Source organism: Hypanus sabinus, chromosome 7 (genome assembly GCF_030144855.1).
Source record: "Hypanus sabinus isolate sHypSab1 chromosome 7, sHypSab1.hap1, whole genome shotgun sequence".
Classification (NCBI taxonomy): Eukaryota; Metazoa; Chordata; class Chondrichthyes; order Myliobatiformes; family Dasyatidae; genus Hypanus; species Hypanus sabinus.
The window spans coordinates 123799780-123817285 of NC_082712.1; the positions used below are offsets into that span (position 1 = coordinate 123799780).

General features: G+C 50.9%; 2 protein-coding genes across 3 annotated transcripts in view; one reads left to right on the top strand and one right to left on the bottom strand.

Annotated features, from left to right (window-relative positions):
• Positions 1–17506, bottom strand: part of cracr2b (calcium release activated channel regulator 2B) — a 167385-nt gene that overhangs the window by 13848 nt on the left and 136031 nt on the right. For both annotated transcript variants that reach the window (XM_059975514.1, XM_059975512.1), the window contains exon 13: positions 1191–1326. In XM_059975514.1, the coding sequence (XP_059831497.1) occupies positions 1191–1326 (136 nt within the window). The remainder of the gene's footprint in view (positions 1–1190; positions 1327–17506) is intronic.
• LOC132397147 (uncharacterized) lies at positions 9240–12438 on the top strand. Its single transcript, XM_059975511.1, has one exon. It carries the CDS (start codon positions 9254–9256, stop codon positions 11684–11686), a length of 2433 nt encoding a protein of 810 aa, XP_059831494.1. The 5' UTR covers positions 9240–9253; the 3' UTR covers positions 11687–12438.

A 17506-nucleotide genomic window follows, 5' to 3' on the forward strand; every position in this document is an offset into this window, starting at 1 on the left:
TTCGATTAATTTTATATATGTATGTGTGTGTGTGTGTGTATATATATATATATATATAGGTTTATTATGCATTCCTGTTGGTTCAGATAATTCTTTGCAGTTTATATGTATGAATTGTAAACATCATCACATTACCACATGATAAGTATGCACCTCACTTCAAGTGGCATCATCTTGTACCTTTCTTAATTCACTTACAGTTGGTTTCATTGCAGGGGATCTGGCATGCGAATGGTGGATGGATCTCCTATCAAGTTGTTTCAGACAATCACACCTCCATAATGCTGGTCCTACTGTTTTTACCACATACAAGCTCAATGTAGCTTGTTGGTTGTTGTGTTTCACAGTTAGGAATGTCTTGAAAAAACCTTCCTCTAATATCCCCCTTGAACTTTCCTCCCCTTGCACTTTGAACCAAAATCCTCCAGGTGGAGATGTGAGTGATAACGTTAGGTTAAGATCACCTCAGTAATTCCAATGTCAAAGCATACAAAGCACATTGTACGATGTGCTGATCAGGTTTTCCGGCATCCAATAAATACGCAGCTAGATGGATTCCTGGATTTTAAATACATCAGTTGTTCTGGGGAATCTAAGTTATAAAGTGACTTGATTATATTAAAGTGTTTATAAATTGGTTGGAGCTGCAGGCTTTCTGCTGAATCACAGAATAACAGCATATTCAGAAAAGTGTCAAAGGCAGAGCGTAAAGTTTTCGGCTAAATTTCCAGGGAATATGTTGCATTACGTCCTACTTCCAATTGATTCATCTTCACATATCTACCACTGGTTATCCAATATGCCTATATTCCTAGCAATTCACACAGCAATTAGATCTTCCCTAAACATATAGCAATCGTGATTCATATTCAATATTTTTAGAAACAGGTAAACAAGAGAACTCAAATAACTTTTTTTTACTGCCCCCTATTATTTTTCTCCCAAGTTGCTCTCAGCAATACTCTGGCAATTGCTTATTAATTCCTGGTGATTTCATATCAATACACGGGTGAATACAATAGGAATGAAGAGAATGCAAGACTAGTTGGTAGGAAAGGCAGAATGCATTTTACACCAAGTTCCACTACACACGTCTGTGTGTAGATTTGTAAAGAAACTCAGCTTGTTTTATTATGTATAAAGAAGAAAATGTCATTTATTATTAGAGCAATTCAAAATTTCATAGTTACCAATTGTTGCATTAGTTTCAGGGAGAAATCGGTCATAGCAGAATCGATGAATAAACGAACTCTTCCCAACACCAGAATTCCCGATAAACACCACTTTAAACATTCTGTCAGGGGATGATCTCATTGGCTCAGACTCCTAGATAAAAGGATGAAAGGAGGATCAGTTTACTTCCTTCCAAGACCAATGAGAATCAGTCCCAAGTGATCTACACTTTTTCATGGACCCACACTTCTGATCTGTAGTAACACTTATTCACGGTTTTGGTCAGCATCTGTTATTGAAATTTATTTTAGAGATGCAGTACCACTCCTGTCCAACAGGATGTGCTGTTGGTAAGTAAGAATGCCATAATTTACAACACCAACTGATTGTGAAGGAAATATATTGAGCTTTATATGAAGTAAATGCATGACACAATCAAATATATCAAAATATTTTCCTAATGTCATTATTGCAATGCAATTGTTCTAAATGCTGTTATTAAATATCTAAGGAAAATGAAAAATATCCACATAAAAATATTCTGTGTCAAATTACTATGCTTATGTGAAACTTCTCACGTTAGAAATGGTCATATTCCTGTTGGGTTAATGCTTCTATAGGAAGGAAAAAAGAAATCAAATATCTAAGAAATCAAACAACAAAAAGCAATTGCTAAACTACATAAAAAAGCTTGGATTTCCCAAGCCGCAATGAACAATTGTTTTTATCCCCAGACTACATCATGGGCTTTTGCATAGGAAGGCTCTTGTCAGGCAATTAGACAAAGCCACAAGGGTATCGGGGATGGCTTAACAAAAGAATGATGCTGCGGATCTTAACAACCATTCGGAATTCCTGCTGAGCAGCACAAGCCCTGAACCAAGAGGTAGCAGCTGGAAAGTTTAGCATACATGTAATTAAGTACAGAAAGTGGAACAGGTCAAGATTTAGATAAAAACAATATAAAAAAGGTAAAAATAAAACAAGAAGAAAAAATCTTTTGTAAAGCTCCAAAATAAATTCAATTTTACACTTAATAGATTTAATTTTCTGAGCCTGAGAATTGTTTCATTGTAGTTAATGGACATCATATAATTAGAGTACTTGCTCGTGAAGAGGAAAAAGCCATACATGTTTCTGATATCCCTAACGTGCATAGAATTAGATGAGGACAGTAATATATTTTTATCTTGACTAGATGCTTTTATTGCACAGCATCCCAATTAGAAAGCACTTGAGAATGATGAACTCCACCATAATGGAGCTGGAATCAGATGTGCAGCACTTCACTGTCAAATTCCACTTTGGAAAGACGGGTTGAGATGAGGTGGGATAAAAAGAGAGCAAAAGAAGAGAAGATGAACGGGGAGGAGTGGAAGAGGTGAATGGAGAGAAAGAAGATCAGTGTTTGGTGCAGCAAAGTTCAGAAAGAAGAGAACTGTGGAGAATGAAGATAAATGGAGGGATGTGGAGTGAAGTCAAATGCAAGGAACTTAATGTAGGAAGTGTAAAGAGGAATGAAGAGTTAAGGAGAAATGAGTCAAGAGTTGAAATGAATGGAGATGAGAGTTAATAAAAAGGAGTGAGAAATTTGATGCATTCTTGAATGAAGGCATAGAAATTAAGAGAGGACAGGAAAAGATGCTGGTGTAGTGGTGTGCTACACGCAGCGCTAAAATAACGACACGGAGTCGGTAAATTGCAGTCAAAGATAACTTTATTCGAACTACACAGCCTTGCTTTTAAGCTTCCCTCAACCTGCCCCCCGTGGGCACAGATGCTCCAAAAGACACGTACTCACAAACCCCTGTAGGCCATCTCCCTTAGCCGGAACGCTGGCTAATTGTGAGCCGGTTCGGATGCGCCAGGAAATGGGTCGCCACATAACCCCACCCACCCCCCCAGAACCGGCGATACACCCCCCCAATGTCCACAGTCTGGGCCGGACCCTGTTTGGGAGGTTGGCCTCTGCGCCGTGGTGCCGGAAACTCAACCAGATGCGCCAGGTCCACATGGGCCGGTTTGAGTCGGTCCACCGTGAAAACCTCCTCTCTCCCCCCAACACCCAGCACGAACGTGGACCCGTTGTTCCGGAGCACCGTAAACAGCCCCTCGTAGGGCCGTTGCAGCGGTAGCCGATGCCCGCCCCTTCGTACAAACACAAACTTAGTTCTGCACGTCTTTGGGTACGCAGGTCGGGTTCTGCCCGTGCTGTGAAGTGGGTACTGGGGCCAGGTTACCGAGCCTCTCGCGTAGTCGGCCCAGGACTGCTGCAGGTTCCTCCTCTTGCCCCCTTGGGGCTGGTATGAACTCCCCAGGGACGACCGGGGCGCTCCGTACACCAACTCGGCCGACGAGGCGTGCAGATCGTCTTTGGGCGCCGTGCAGATGCCGAGTAGGACCCAGGGAAGCTCGTCGGCCCAGTTGGCTCCTCGCAGGCGGGCCATGAGGGCCGACTTCAGGTGACGGTGGAAACGCTCCACTAGTCAGTTTGACTGTGGGTGGTAGGCAGTTGTGTGGTGCAGCTGAGTCCCCAAAAGGCTGGCCATAGCAGACCATAGGCTGGATGTGAACTGGGCACCTCTGTCGGAGGTAATGTGGGCCGGTACACCAAAGCGGGACACCCAGGTGGCAGTCAGCGCCCGGACGCAAGATTCGGAGGTGGGGTCGGTGAGCGGGATCGCCTCTGGCCAGCTTGTGAACCGGTCCACGATAGTCAGGAGGTAACGCGCTCCGCGCGACACTGACAGGGGGCCCACGACATCCACATGAATGTGGTCGAAACGCCGGTGGGTGGGATGGAACTGCTGCGGTGGGGCTTTGGTGTGCCGCGGCACCTTGGCCGTCTGGCAGTGCATGCACGTTTTGGCCCATTCACTGACCTGTTTGCAGAGTCCGTGCCAAACGAACCTGCTGGAAACCATCCAGACAGTTGTCCTGATGGAGGGGTGCGCCAAGTTATGAATGGAGTCGAAAACGCGTAGCTGCCAAGGTGCCAGGATGACAGGACGGGGCTGGCCGGTGGCGACGTCACAGAGTAGGGTCCTCTCACCTGGGCCTACGGGGAGGTCCTGGAGCTGTAAACCGGAGACTGCGGTTCTGTAACTCAGGATCTCCTCATCTGCCTGCTGTGCCTCTGCCAGCACCTCAAAGTATACCCCTTGGGAAAGGGCATGAACGGTAGGGCGAGAGAGCGCATCCGCCATGACATTGTCCTTACCCGAGACGTGCCGGACATCCGTCGTGTATTCAGAGATGTAGGACAGATGGCGCTGCTGGCAGGACGACCAGGGGTCAGACGCTTTCGTAAACGCAAAGGTAAATGGTTTGTGGTCCGTGAACACGGTGAAGGGCCGACCTTCTAGGAAGTACCTGAAATGCCGGATTGCCAGGTAGAGCGCCAACAGTTCCCGGTCGAAAGCACTGTACTTGAGCTCGGGTGGCCACAGGTGTTTGCTGAAAAATGCCAGGGGTTGCCAGCGATATGCGATGAGTTGCTCCAGTACCCCACCGACTGCCGTGTTAGTTGCGTCCACTGTGAGGGCGGTAGGGACGTCCATTCTGGGGTGCACTAGCATCGCGGCGTTCGCCAAGGCTTCCTTCGTTTGAATGAAAGCGGCGGCGGACTCCTCGTCCCAGGTAATGTTCTTGCCCGGATCGGACAGCAGGGCGAACAGGGGGCGCATGATCTGGGCAGCTGAATGGAGGAAGCGGTGGTAGAAATTGACCATACCTACAAATTCCTGAAGGCCTTTGATCGTGGTGGGTTGGGGGAAATGGCGGATCGTATATACCTTAGCGGGCAGAAGTAATGCCCCATCTTTATTAATCCTGTGGCCCAGGAAGTCAATGGTGTCGAGCCCGAACTGGCACTTGGCCGGATTGATCGTTAGACCGTAGTCACTCAGCCGGGCATAGAGTTGATGGAGGTGGGACTGATGCTCCTGACGACTGCTGCTGGCTATGAGGATGTCGTCCAAATAGATGAACGAAAAGTCCAGGTCACGTCCCACCGCGTCCATTAACCGCAGGAACGTCTGTGCGGCATTCTTCAGGCCGAACGGCATGCGGAGGAACTCGAAAAGGCCAAACGGGGTGATGAGAGCCGTTTTGGGGACGTCGTCCGGATGCATCGGGATTTGATGGTACCCTCGGATGAGGTCTACCTTGGAGAAGATCCGTGCGCCGTGCAGGTTTGCTGCAAAGTCCTGAATGTGCGGTACAGGGTAGCGGCCCGGTGTGGTAGCTTCGGTCAGCCTGTGGTAGTCGCCGCACGGTCTCCAGCCTCCCGTCGCTTTGGGCACCATGTGCAAGGGGGGAGGCCCATGGGCTGTCGGACCGCCGGATGATCCCCAATTCCTCCATCCTCTTGAACTCCTCCTTCGCCAGTTGGAGCTTGTCCGGGGGAAGCCGCCGAGCGCGGGCGTGGAGGGGTGGTCCCTGGGTCGGGATGTGGTGCTGTACGCCGTGTCGGGGCATTGCCGCTGTGAACTGCGGCGCCAGAACCGAAGGGAAATCCGCCAGGACCCTGGTGAAGTCGTTGTCGGACAGTATGATGGAGTTGAGGTGTGGGGCTGGCAACTGGGCTTCACCAAGGGAGAACGTCTGAAAGGTCTTGGCGTGGACCAGTCTCTTCCTGGGCAGGTCGACCAGTAGGCTGTGAGCCCGCAAAAAATCCGCACCCAGAAGCAGTTGGGCTACGTGAAGTCCCACGTGAACTGGCTGGAGCCGAACAGTAGCTGCACCTGACGGGTGCCATAGGTCCTTACTGTGCTGCCGTTCACGGCCCTCAGGGGGGGGACCCGGTGCCCTGCTGCGGGTGTCGTAACTCGTCGGAGGTAAGACGCTGATCTCGGCACCAGTGTCGACCAAAAAGCAGCGTCCTGACCGCTTGTCCCAGACATACAGGAGGCTATCCCGATGGCCAGCCACCGTAGCCATCAGCAGCGGCTGGCCCTGGCATTTCCCGGGAATTTGCAGGGTGGGCGACAACGGCGGGCTTCTGCGCCCCACCGCTAGTGATAGAAGCACCATTATTCATTGGGCTCCCCACCCCTGCCTCTGGGGTTAGCGGGCTCTGCGGCCGGGCCTGGACTGGTTTGCTGCTGGGAGCGTGGCCGGGTGATCTGTGCGATGGACGCCCCACTCACCTTCTTGGCGTTCCACAGCACGTCTGCCCGGGCCACCACCTTCCGGGGGTCACTGAAATCCGCATCGGACAGTAGCAGGCGTATGTCCTCGGGCAGCTGCTCCAGGAATGCTTGCTCAAACATGAGGCAGGGTGTGTGTCCGTCGGCCAGAGACAACATCTCATTCATTAAAGCCGATGGAGGTCCGTCGCCCAAGCCATCCAGGTGCAGTAAACGGGCAGCCCGCTCGCGCCGTGAGAGTCCGAAAGTCCTGAGGAGCAGGGCTTTGAATTCCGTCTACTTGCCGTCTGCCGGGGGAGACTGTACAAACTCCGCGACCTGGGCCGCTGTGTCCTGGTTGAGGGAGCTCACCACGTAGTAGTAACGGGTGTCCTCTGAGGTTATCTGCTGAACGTGAAATTGGGCTTCTGCTTACTGGAACCATAGGTGAGGTCATGGCGTCCAGAAACCAGGCAGTTTCAATGAAACTACATGAACAGAGGCGGCGTCGGTCATTTCTGGTCCAATTGTAGCGGTGTGCACCACGCAGCGCTAAAATAACGACACGGAGTCGGTAAAACTGCAATCAAAGATAACTTTATTCGAACTACACAGCCTTGCTTTTAAGCCTCCCTCAACCTGCCCCCCGTGGGCGCGGATGCTCCAAAAGACACGTACTCACAAACCCCCGCAGGCGATCTCCCTTTGCCGGAACGGTGGCTAATTGTGAGCCGGTTCGGATGCGCCAGGAAATGGGTCGCCACACTGACTTTAAATTGAGTTGACAGAAAATTCCTGTGTGTCCCATTTCCTTGAGCAGTCACTGGTGTCCACACAGGCACACCCACAATGACGTTCAAATACAAAAATAGGAGCAACAATAGGTGATTGAGCAAGTTTTTGACCCAAGGATGAAGGAATGAAAATGCGTGGTGAATGACTCATGGAGAAATGTAGTGCTGCTCTCCTGATCTTGCCATAATAGGTGCAAATTTCAGGAATTGCCATTACAATGCTGCAGGGCATTTTGCAATCATTAAAGAATGCAGCTGGCAGCAGGAGTAAATATTTGACTGTTCAATGGGGTGGACAGCTTTCACCTGGAGCTTTTCTCATGCAGCAAATAAAGAGAATTCGATTGCATTCCAGATGTACTTTTAAGATAAGTCAACTACTCTCTGATAAACATTACCTATCTGCCCACTGGGGGGGTGGGGGGTGTGTATGTGTGTGTGTCTGTGTGTCTGTGTGTGCACGCGCACCCTTAACTCCTGGTGGAGTCGTCGGGGTGCCATCATGACTAACTTTTGGTGATTGCTCATCGTACAGCGTGTCTTGGGCAGCCGAAACCTGGCAGAGCCCGTCCCTCTCCAGTTTTTCTTTACGAGGTCAAGTTGCTAGCTCGACACTCAACCCAGGCACGGTTGGAGAGTGTGCAAGGGACCTCTCACCCCAAGGTCCAGCGCTGATGCGACTACACCAGTGTACAATGTCCTGGGTATGTTACTCAAAATGGCCTCTTTGGTTTGTTACAAGTAGGAATGTTTCTTTGTCGGATAAGTGTTTCTCTAGCCGTTGTTTCACTTTAGAATGGCTGATATGGTAATTGTATTCATTTGTTAATCAATGGGGAATGTCATTGTGTCTTGTGATGCTGGGAACTTGGGGGAGGGGTTTTCGCGGGTTTTTTGGAGAGGCCGAGGAAGACGCTGAGGAAGGTGGACGTGTGCTGGACTGCTCGTAAGACCACCGGGGTGGTCCCAGGTGCGACGGCCGGATGGGTCGATTGGTTCGTGGATTGAGCTCCAACGAGTGCACTAAACAGACTGAACTTTGATAAGTTGGCGCCTTTTGTTTTTTCTCCTTGTGTGTATATATATATATTTTGTTACTACTCTTTTTAATTTTAGTGAACTCTTTAAAGTGTATTTCATAACGGTATTTGTTGTGGATTTGATACTGTTGGCGGGCTCGAGGCATAAACTCGATTCTCACAGCACCTGCGTGTACGGGAGGTGGGTTGGAGAGTGGCTGGATCCCCTTTTTCCCCTAGACATATACCAGCCTGTTGGGTAAGGGTTACGTTTGTGGGGTGCTCATCCGGGATTGGATTGTCAGGGGCTGTGGAATCGCGTAGGCAGCAGAGCGGAGATGGACAGAGATAAGATTGCTTGTTGGTGCCAGTTTGAAGATGTCCCAGTACAGTACGCATGCATAGTGAGCGGAGTGGATTTTTGAGTTTCGGGAGACGCGATAGTGCGGGGTTTAAGTTCGGTGAAGGGTATTGGGCAGGTAGAATTGGTAGCTAGACGGTGTGGTAAAGAGGTAGAGTCTAGCTGGGTGTTGGTTCGTACGAGTGCTGAAGTCAGGACGGTGGAACTGCCGGCGATGGTCAGTGTTCCGGGGGAGGAGGGGCCGTGGGGGCTCCACTCCTACAAGGATGAGGCTGAGGAGACATCGGAGGAGGAGTTAGAGCTAGAGGTGGACCCCAGAGAGGTGCCCGGCACTAGTAAAGGGAGGTGGGAGGAGGGAGTCGTGACTAAGCCCCGCTCCCCAGGTAGGGTGGAAGCCTCGGAGCTGGCAGCCGCACTTAATTCCCTGGTGGGGGTGGCCGAGAGGCCACGGCTGAAGCTGGGGGTGTTCTCCGGAGCCAAGCTTACTCCGGATGGGGAGGTGGACTATGAGACCTGGATCGAGCATACGTCTTTGATGTTAGAGGAGTGGCCAGGCTCAGAGAAGGAGAAGAGGCAGCGATTGGTGGGAAGTTTGAGGGTTTAGCAGCCAAAACCGTCCGGGAGTTGAAAGCTGAGAAGCCTGGGGCCTCAGTGGAGGACTGCCTAGAAGTTTTGGAGGGAGCGTTTGGGTTGTCAGGGGAACCCTGGCTGCTTTTAGCAGAGTTTCAACGCCTGGAACAATGGAGAGGGGAAAAGCTCTCCGAGTACATATTTAGGATGGAGGGGATGCTCTCGGGGCTGCGGCGCCGGGGGGTAGTGAAGGCGACTGACGTGGCTAGCGTGAGGATGAGTCAGCTATTCAGTGGCTCCGTGGAGGAGGACAAGGTGGCGTGGACTATCCGGCAGGCTTATAGGAAAGGTCCCCCTCCATCCTTTGGGCAACTGATTAGAGAGGTGCGAGAGGGAGAGAGAGCGTTGGGGCGGAAAAGGGACATGGGCCTACGGGAGCGATCCTCAGCGATACAGGAAGTGGTGGCTGAGTGGAGGAATGACAAACCCCCGGGGAGTAGGGAACCCCCTTTGGAGGGGAGGGACAGGGGAGGTACCTACTCTCAGGGGCGATCAGTGCAGTGGATTGGGAGCAGGAGCCGTCCTGGGAGAGGAGGGGCGGCAGGCAGCGTGTGCTTTAACTGTGGGAAAGAGGGGCATTTCAGGCGGGACTGTGGAAGGCCGAGGGTGTGCTATAGCTGTGGAGAGGAGGGACACTTTAGGTGGGATTGTGAGAGACAAGGAGTCCCGCGGAGGACAAGCCCCCCTACGACTAAAAAAGGGAGAGGTGTCGGGAAACTTAGGAGAGGCTCAGTGAGGGAATGGACTGGAGCCTCTGGAGGAACACGTTCCCAGAGATCAGCCGGAAGACCACCGGGTGCCCACGCCTCTGTTCCGGATGGGCTGGTAGGACCCCGTGCCAGTGTGGGTCTACGGATAGAGGGAATTTACGCAAAAGCCGTTCTTGATATGGGATCACAGGTGACCTTATTGTACCGGTCTTTCTACAATCAATATCTAAAGCATTTGCCTGTAACCCCATTTGACGCCCTGCAGATTTGGGGTGTGAGCGAGGGTGACTACCCGTACGATGGGTACCTATCGGTGAGATTGGAGTTCTTGGAGGGCGATGTGGGAGTGTCGGAAGCTATTGAGACGTTGGTGTTGGTGTGTCCTGACCCAGTGGAAACCGGTGGTGCTGCCCTCCTGGTGGGGACTAACTCCCCAGTTGTGCGACGGCTCCTGGGAGCTTGTAAGGAGAAAGGGGGGGAAGACTTTCTGGAGACCCTCTCGGTGCATCCAGTGTTTCGAGCAGTGTTTGCAGAAGGGGTTGCCTCCCAAGGGCTGGACCCGGAGTGTAAACGAGGGACGGTGTGGTGTATGCAGGCGAGGCCCAAGGTGATCCGACCCGGGGAGGTAGCCCTAGTGATGGGGACCCCCAGATTCCCAGGAGTGCCGACGGGAGAAGCCCTGTTAGTAGACTCCCCAGATGATCTTGAAGGGGAGACACGATTTCCGGCGGGGGCGCTGGTGAGGCCCGAAGTGCAGAGACCAGGGGTGGTACATGCGAGGCGTATAGCTATAAGTGTCAGGAACACCACGGCAAGAGAAATCACCTTTAAGAGGGGAATGCCGCTGGCACGTCTGTTCCCGGTGACGGTAATGTCCAGCGCACCAGTGCGGACCCCTAACGGGGAGGGATCGGACCATCGAAGGGAGCTGACCGCTGAAGCCTTTAACTTCGGGGATTCCCCTGTGTCGCCGGAGTGGAAACGCAGGCTAGTGGAGAAGATGCTGAAGATGGAAGCTGTTTTTTCTCGGGGCGAGTTTGATGCTGGCTGCTCCAAAAGCACTCGCCACACCATCCGGGTGACGGAGGACACCCCGTTCCGAGAGAGATCCCGGCGGCTGGCTCCGGCAGATGTTGAGGACGTGCGACAGCACTTGTGCAATTTGAAGGAGGCCGGAATCATAGCTGAGTCTCAAAGTCCTTATGCGTCCCCAATAGTGGTGGCACGGAAGAAGAATGGGCGAGTGCGCATGTGTGTTGACTACAGGACGTTGAATCGGCGAACTGTCCCTGATCGATATACTGTCCCAAGAGTCGAGGATGCGTTGGCCTGCCTGAGCGGTGCGAAATGGTTCAGTGTGCTGGATTTAAGAAGTGGGTATTACCAGATCCCGATGAGTGCGGCCGATAAAGAGAAGACCGCTTTTATCTGCCCGCTGGGGTTCTTTCAGTTTGAACGAATGCCCCAAGGCATATCCGGAGCCCCAGCCACCTTCCAGAGGCTCATGGAGAGAACTGTGGGGGATATGAATCTGTTGGAGGTGCTGGTGTACCTGGACGATTTGATAGTGTTTGGATCGACTTTGGAGGAACATGAGGAGAGGCTGTTGAAGGTGTTGGGCCGGCTTAATGACGAAGGGTTGAAGCTTTCCCTGGACAAATGCCAGTTCTGCAAGTCGTCGGTTAACTACATTGGCCATATCATTTCGCGAGAGGGAGTGGCTACTGATCCAACCAAGATAGAGGCTGTGACCACCTGGCCGAGACCCCAGAAAGTGGGTGCTCTGCGCTCATTTTTGGGTTTCTGTGGGTATTACCGGCGATTTGTGAAAGGATACGCCAAAGTGTGTCACCCGTTGACTCAGCTGTAGTGTGGCTATCCCCCGGTGGGGAAGAAGAGGACGGGGAACCAGAGGCAGGATGCTGAAGGATACTGGAACCCGGCGGAACCTTTTGGCTCGAGATGGGATGATCAATGTGAAGAGGCGCTCCGATCTTTGAAAAGGGCACTGACCCAGGCCCTGGTGTTGGCTTTTGCCGATCCCCAGAAGCCATATGTGCTGCACACGGATGCCAGCCGAGAGGGTCTCGGGGCTGTTCTGTACCAGGAGCATGGCAAAGCATTGAGACCGGTAGCCTTTGTCAGCCGAAGCTTGTCGCCATCGGAGAGAAACTATCCCACTCACAAGTTGGAGTTCCTGGCGCTGAAGTGGGCAGTGGTGGACAAGCTAGGCGATTACCTGTACGGAGCCAAGTTTGAGGTGAGAACGGATAACAATCCTCTCACTTATATTTTGACTTCGGCGAAGCTGGATGCCACAGGACATCGGTGGCTGGCGGCATTGTCGGTATATGATTTCAGCCTGAGGTACCGCCCCGGAAGCAAGAATATCGATGCGGATGCATTGTCTCGTCGGGAGCCGGGGGAGGAGGAGAGGGACGAGGAGTGGGAGAATGTCCCTGCCCCTGGAGTGAAGGCGATGTGTCAGTTTGTTATCACCGTGAAGGCCAAGGGAAGAGGGAGGCTGGAACGAGCCGTGGACCATTTGGGGGTTTTTGACGACGCCATACCCCTAGTTTACTGTGACCTGACCGCACTGGGGACTAAACAGTTGCCGGAACTGAGTCCGGGGGAAGTGGCAACTGCTCAGCAAAATGACCCGGGCATTGGCACAGTGTGGAGAGCAGTCGAGAAGGGGGATGCGGCGTTGGCTGAGCAGGCGAAACACCCATGCGTGCCTCTGTTGTTGAAGGAGTGGTCTCGGTTGAAGTTAAAGAACAAAATCTTGTACTGGGTAACAACGCCTCCGGACCAACCCCGCTGTTGGCAACTGGTCCTGCCGGAGGGATATCGCCAGACTGTACTCCAGGCCTTACATGATGATTCTGGACACTTGGGGGTGGAAAAGACATATGGATTGCTCAAAGACCGGTTCTACTGGCCCCGGATGAGGGGGGACGTCGAAGAATACTGTAGGGGATGCCGTCGTTGCATCCAGAGGAAGACCCTGCCAGCGTTGGTGGCTCCACTGTCGCACTTGCAGAGTGCGGGACCTCTGGACCTGGTATGTATGGATTTCCTGTCAATTGAGCCTGACACCAGCAACACCGCAAATGTCTTGGTCATCACCGATCATTACACTCGCTATGCTCAGGCATTTCCCACCAAGGATCAGAAGGCGACGACAGTGGCGAAGGTGTTATGGGAGAAGTACTTTGTGCATTACGGCCTTCCCAGGCGAATCCATAGTGATCAGGGGCGGGACTTTGAGAGCCGCCTTATCCAGGAATTACTGACTATGCTTGGGGTTGAGAAATCCAGGACTACCCCTTACCACCCACAGGGAGATCCTCAGCCAGACAGATTCAACAGGACCCTGTTGGATATGCTCGGGACGCTGGAGATTGGGCAGAAAAGCAGGTGGAGTCGTCATATTGGACAACTGGTTCACTGTTACAATTGTACTCGCAATGATGCTACAGGGTATTCGCCCTATTATCTGATGTTCGGGCGGGAAGCGAGGTTGCCCATTGACGTGTGTTTTGGAGGTGGAGTGGGTGAATTTCCCGGGAAGTCCCATCTAAAGTACGTGTCCGACATGAAGAGGGAGTTACAGCGGGCGTACGAGTTGGCCGAGGCGGCGGCTACCAAACAAAATCAGCGGAATAAGATGCGGTATGATCGAAAGGTGAAGTTTGTACAATTATTACCGGGCGACCGGGACCTTTTACGGAATTTGGGACTCCCTGGTAAGCACAAGTTGGCAGATCGTTGGGCGGCCAGCCCCTATGTAATAGAGAGCCAGATGCCAAACCTGCCAGTTTACCGGGTGAAACCCGAGGATGGAAAAGGGCCTATCAAGGTACTCCATAGGAATCACCTGCTGCCACTGGGTCAAGCGGTGCAGGTGGATAAGGAGCCCGAGTGGGAGGTTACGCCCAGTACAAGGACTCTGCGAGGGAGCGGAGAACGGGAAGAGCCTGCTGCTGAAGAGCAGGGACGGGTCCCTCACCCGGGAATGGCTACCGATTCAGAGGAGGACGACTCAGATGAGTGGGTCCTGTTCCCATTCGCTGGTGCTCCAGTACCAGGAGAGGAGGCTCCTGGCCCTTCCCATACTGAATTGGGTGAGAGGAGGGAAGGTCTTGAGGGTCAGATGGAGAGGCAGCCTACATTGGTGGGAGAGAGGGTGGAACCTGAGCGTGAGCCGGAGAGATCTCGGGTGAGGGAGGACCCCTGTGAGGAAGGGGGTGCGGGTCTGTCAGGTAGACCTGGGGTGTCCGAGACAGTGGGTTCGCAGGTGACAAGGGAGCCCAGTGGGGCAGAAGGGGTATGGAGATCTCAGAGGATTAGGCGCCCCCCGGAGCGGTTGACATATGTGGTACCGGGAGAACCGAGTGTGATTTCTACTGCTCTGGGTAGTTATGTCACTGCTTTCTGCACCTGGGTTGGGTTTTGTGTGTTGCAAGAAGCTTTGGGGACCTCTAGTAATGCCATGAGGGCATGACATTTGCTGGTGGGGAGAGAATGTACAATGTCCTGGGTATGTTACTCAAAATGGCCTCTTTGGTTTGTTACAAGTAGGAATGTTTCTTTGTCGGATAAGTGTTTCTCTCGCCGTTGTTTCACTTTAGAATGGCTGATATGGTAATTGTATTCATTTGTTAATCAATGGGGAATGTCATTGTGTCTTGTGATGCTGGGAACTTGGGGGAGGGGTTTTCGCGGGTTTTTTGGGAGAGGCCGAGGAAGACACTGAAGAAGGTGGACGTGTGCTGGACTGCTCGTAAGACCACCGGGGTGGTCCCAGGTGCGACGGCCGGATGGGTCGATTGGTTCGTGGATTGAGCTCCAACGAGTGCACTAAACAGACTGAACTTTGATAAGTTTGCGCATTTTGTTTTTTTTTCCTTGTATATATATATATATATTGTGTTACTACTCTTTTTAATTTTAGTAAACTCTTTAAAGTGTATTTCATAACGGTATTTGTTGTGGATTTGATACTGTTGGCGGGCTCGAGGCGTAAACTCGATTCTCACAGCACCTGCGTGTACGGGAGGTGGGTTGGAGAGTGGCTGGATCCCCTTTTTCCCCTAGACATATACAGCCTGTTGGGTAAGGGTTACACCAGTTACTGTTGCACATGATCACAGATTATTTCATTATTGGGAATGTTATGAATGGAAATGCACTCGGTACTGTACATTCACACCTTGAGGGCTTAGCAGTTGAAGCACTGCCTTGGTAAACTCCTGGTCTGAAGCCCTTGGGCAGAGAGGATTGGCCTCCAACAAGCACAACTACCCTCCACTGTACTGGGTACAACTCCAAAGAGTGGTGAAATCCCTACCTCCGTCCAAAGTGGTGAAATCCCCCTCCTCCAATCACAATTGATTTGTTTTGCCTGTTGATGCCACCAATAGTGTCTTTGCTCCAAAGCTATTTCAAGTTACCTTACTTCTGGAATTATTTTGGCAATAATTGGGCCAATATTTTTTTAAAGATCTGGAATTATCCTGGTATTGGTGAAATCTATCCTTTCAGTGATCAGGTTTCTTGTGGTAAGTAATATTTGATAGCCATTTCAATGGTACCTTCCATCACTATGCTGATAAATGAAGTTACAATTTGTAGCAGTAGATAAGCTTAGATTTATCCTGTTATTTTGTAAACAGCACATGCCTGGATAATTTCCTACATTTTTGACTGGATGGCAAAAGATGCATTGAACTACTTGGCTTGAGGAACACAGATTATTCTGCAGAGTAGGCTTTAACAGTACAGCCAGAAGGTTGCTTGTGCAAGTGTCTCTATCTGTATCCAGCTCACTCAATCATTTCATGAAATAAATCAGTTGAAATCTATTATCCTTGAATAGTAAGGAAGCTGAATTCAAGCATCCGCCTGGCACTCCAGTCTGTGATGAACAGAGGGGAGAGATAAGAGAGTGAATGGCCAGGCATTGAGAAGACATACAATGGAGAATCCAGGTGAAAGTTAGCTTGGAAAAGAGATGTGGAGATATAGGGAGAGGCCTGGTGTGGATATGGATGGATGGAAGATGGATTGCCAGAACCCAGCCAACCGTTAATTCACAATCTGATTACTAATCAAATCTCACAAAAGCCAGCAGTTATTTACTAATGTATTATTTTCTAAAGACATCTGAATTGATCTCAATAAAGGAAAACTAGAAAAAATCTAGACCATATTTTATAATGTTTATTGAATCTAAACAAGATATCAAATGGTCATGGAACTACATTTATATTTAGATGTACAACTTTAAATTTTCAGACAGCAGGCATGGCACAGGGGATATGTGAGGAGAGTATGCATTCTTGATGAGACATAAAAATACAATATTTTTCCAGGCTTTCTTTGTTGCCTAATCATAAACTTCAGGCAATACGATTTACATCAGTATTAATTAAACTTTTCATACAATACCATAAACTTAATGAAAAGAAAGTACAATAAATACAATCTGAGAACTCAAATGCTCCTTATCATACTGAACTGGTTTTCCCTTCTCTCAGTGGGAGGGTACAGACTTCATTCTGTGAACTTGTACACAGGGGAAATTGTTCCATCGTTTGCAGATGACATAAAACGTGGAAGCACTATCAACACTGAGGAGAATACCGATTGAGTGCAAGATCGTAGACAGACCGGTGGAATGAGAAGGTAAATATAATACAGGGAAGTGTAAGGTGATATATTTTGGCAGAAGAATGATGAAAGGTGATATTGTGGCGACCCACTTTCTGCACAGGCGAACCAGCTCACAAATAGCCAGCGCGAGGGGAGAGACTTTGGTAATGCACCTCTGACGTCATTTCCACCTGGAGAGGGCAGGCGCTAGGGATTAAATGGCAGCGCCGCGAAGTTTGAATAAACTAGTCTCAAAACTTACCAACTGCGTGTTGTCTCTAGCTCTGTATGTAGTACATCGCTACATTGGTGACCTCTACGGTCCAAATGGGATTTGGACCAAAGATGACCGACTCTTCATCTGTTCACGCAGTTTCACTAAAACTGGCGACTTTCTGGACGCTGCAACCACGCGTGTGGTTTAGCCAAGCAGAAGCCCAGTTCCAGATTCGGCAGATTTCCTCTGATTCCGTGCGTTACTATCACGTGGTGAGCACCCTTGACCAGGAGATGACCACCCAGGTTGCGGATTTCATACAGTCGCCCCCGGAAGAAGGCAAATATGAAGCATTCAAAGTGTTGCTCATTGGGACCTTTGTCCTCTCACGTCGTAAGCGGGGTGCCCGCCTGCTTCACCTGGACGGTTTGGGAGGCAGACATACACCTGCTGCTGGCCAACGCAGATTTCAGTGACCCCCGGAAGGTGGCGGCCCGGGCAGACATGCTGTGGAAAGCCAAGAGGGAGAGTGTGGCGTCCGTCGGTTAGATTACCAGGCCACGCGCCCAATAGCGGACCAGACCAGGCCCGGCAGGGAGGCACACACAACACAGTGGCAGGAGTTAGGAGGCCAGTGAACAGTGGTGTTTCTACCACCAGCGATGGGGCACAGAAGCCCGCCCTACAAGAGCCAGGAGCCACTAATGACTATGGTGGCTGGCCACCAGGGACAGCCTCTTGTAAGTCTGGGACAAACAGTCGGGACGCCGCTTCTTGGTCGACACCGGAGCGGAGATCAGCGTCTTGCCCCTGACG

What these genes read in the sequence shown, in the direction of transcription:
- LOC132397147 (XM_059975511.1), top strand. Translation starts at nt 9,254, where the DNA reads ATGGAGGGGATGCTCTCGGGGCTGCGGCGCCGGGGGGTAGTGAAGGCG.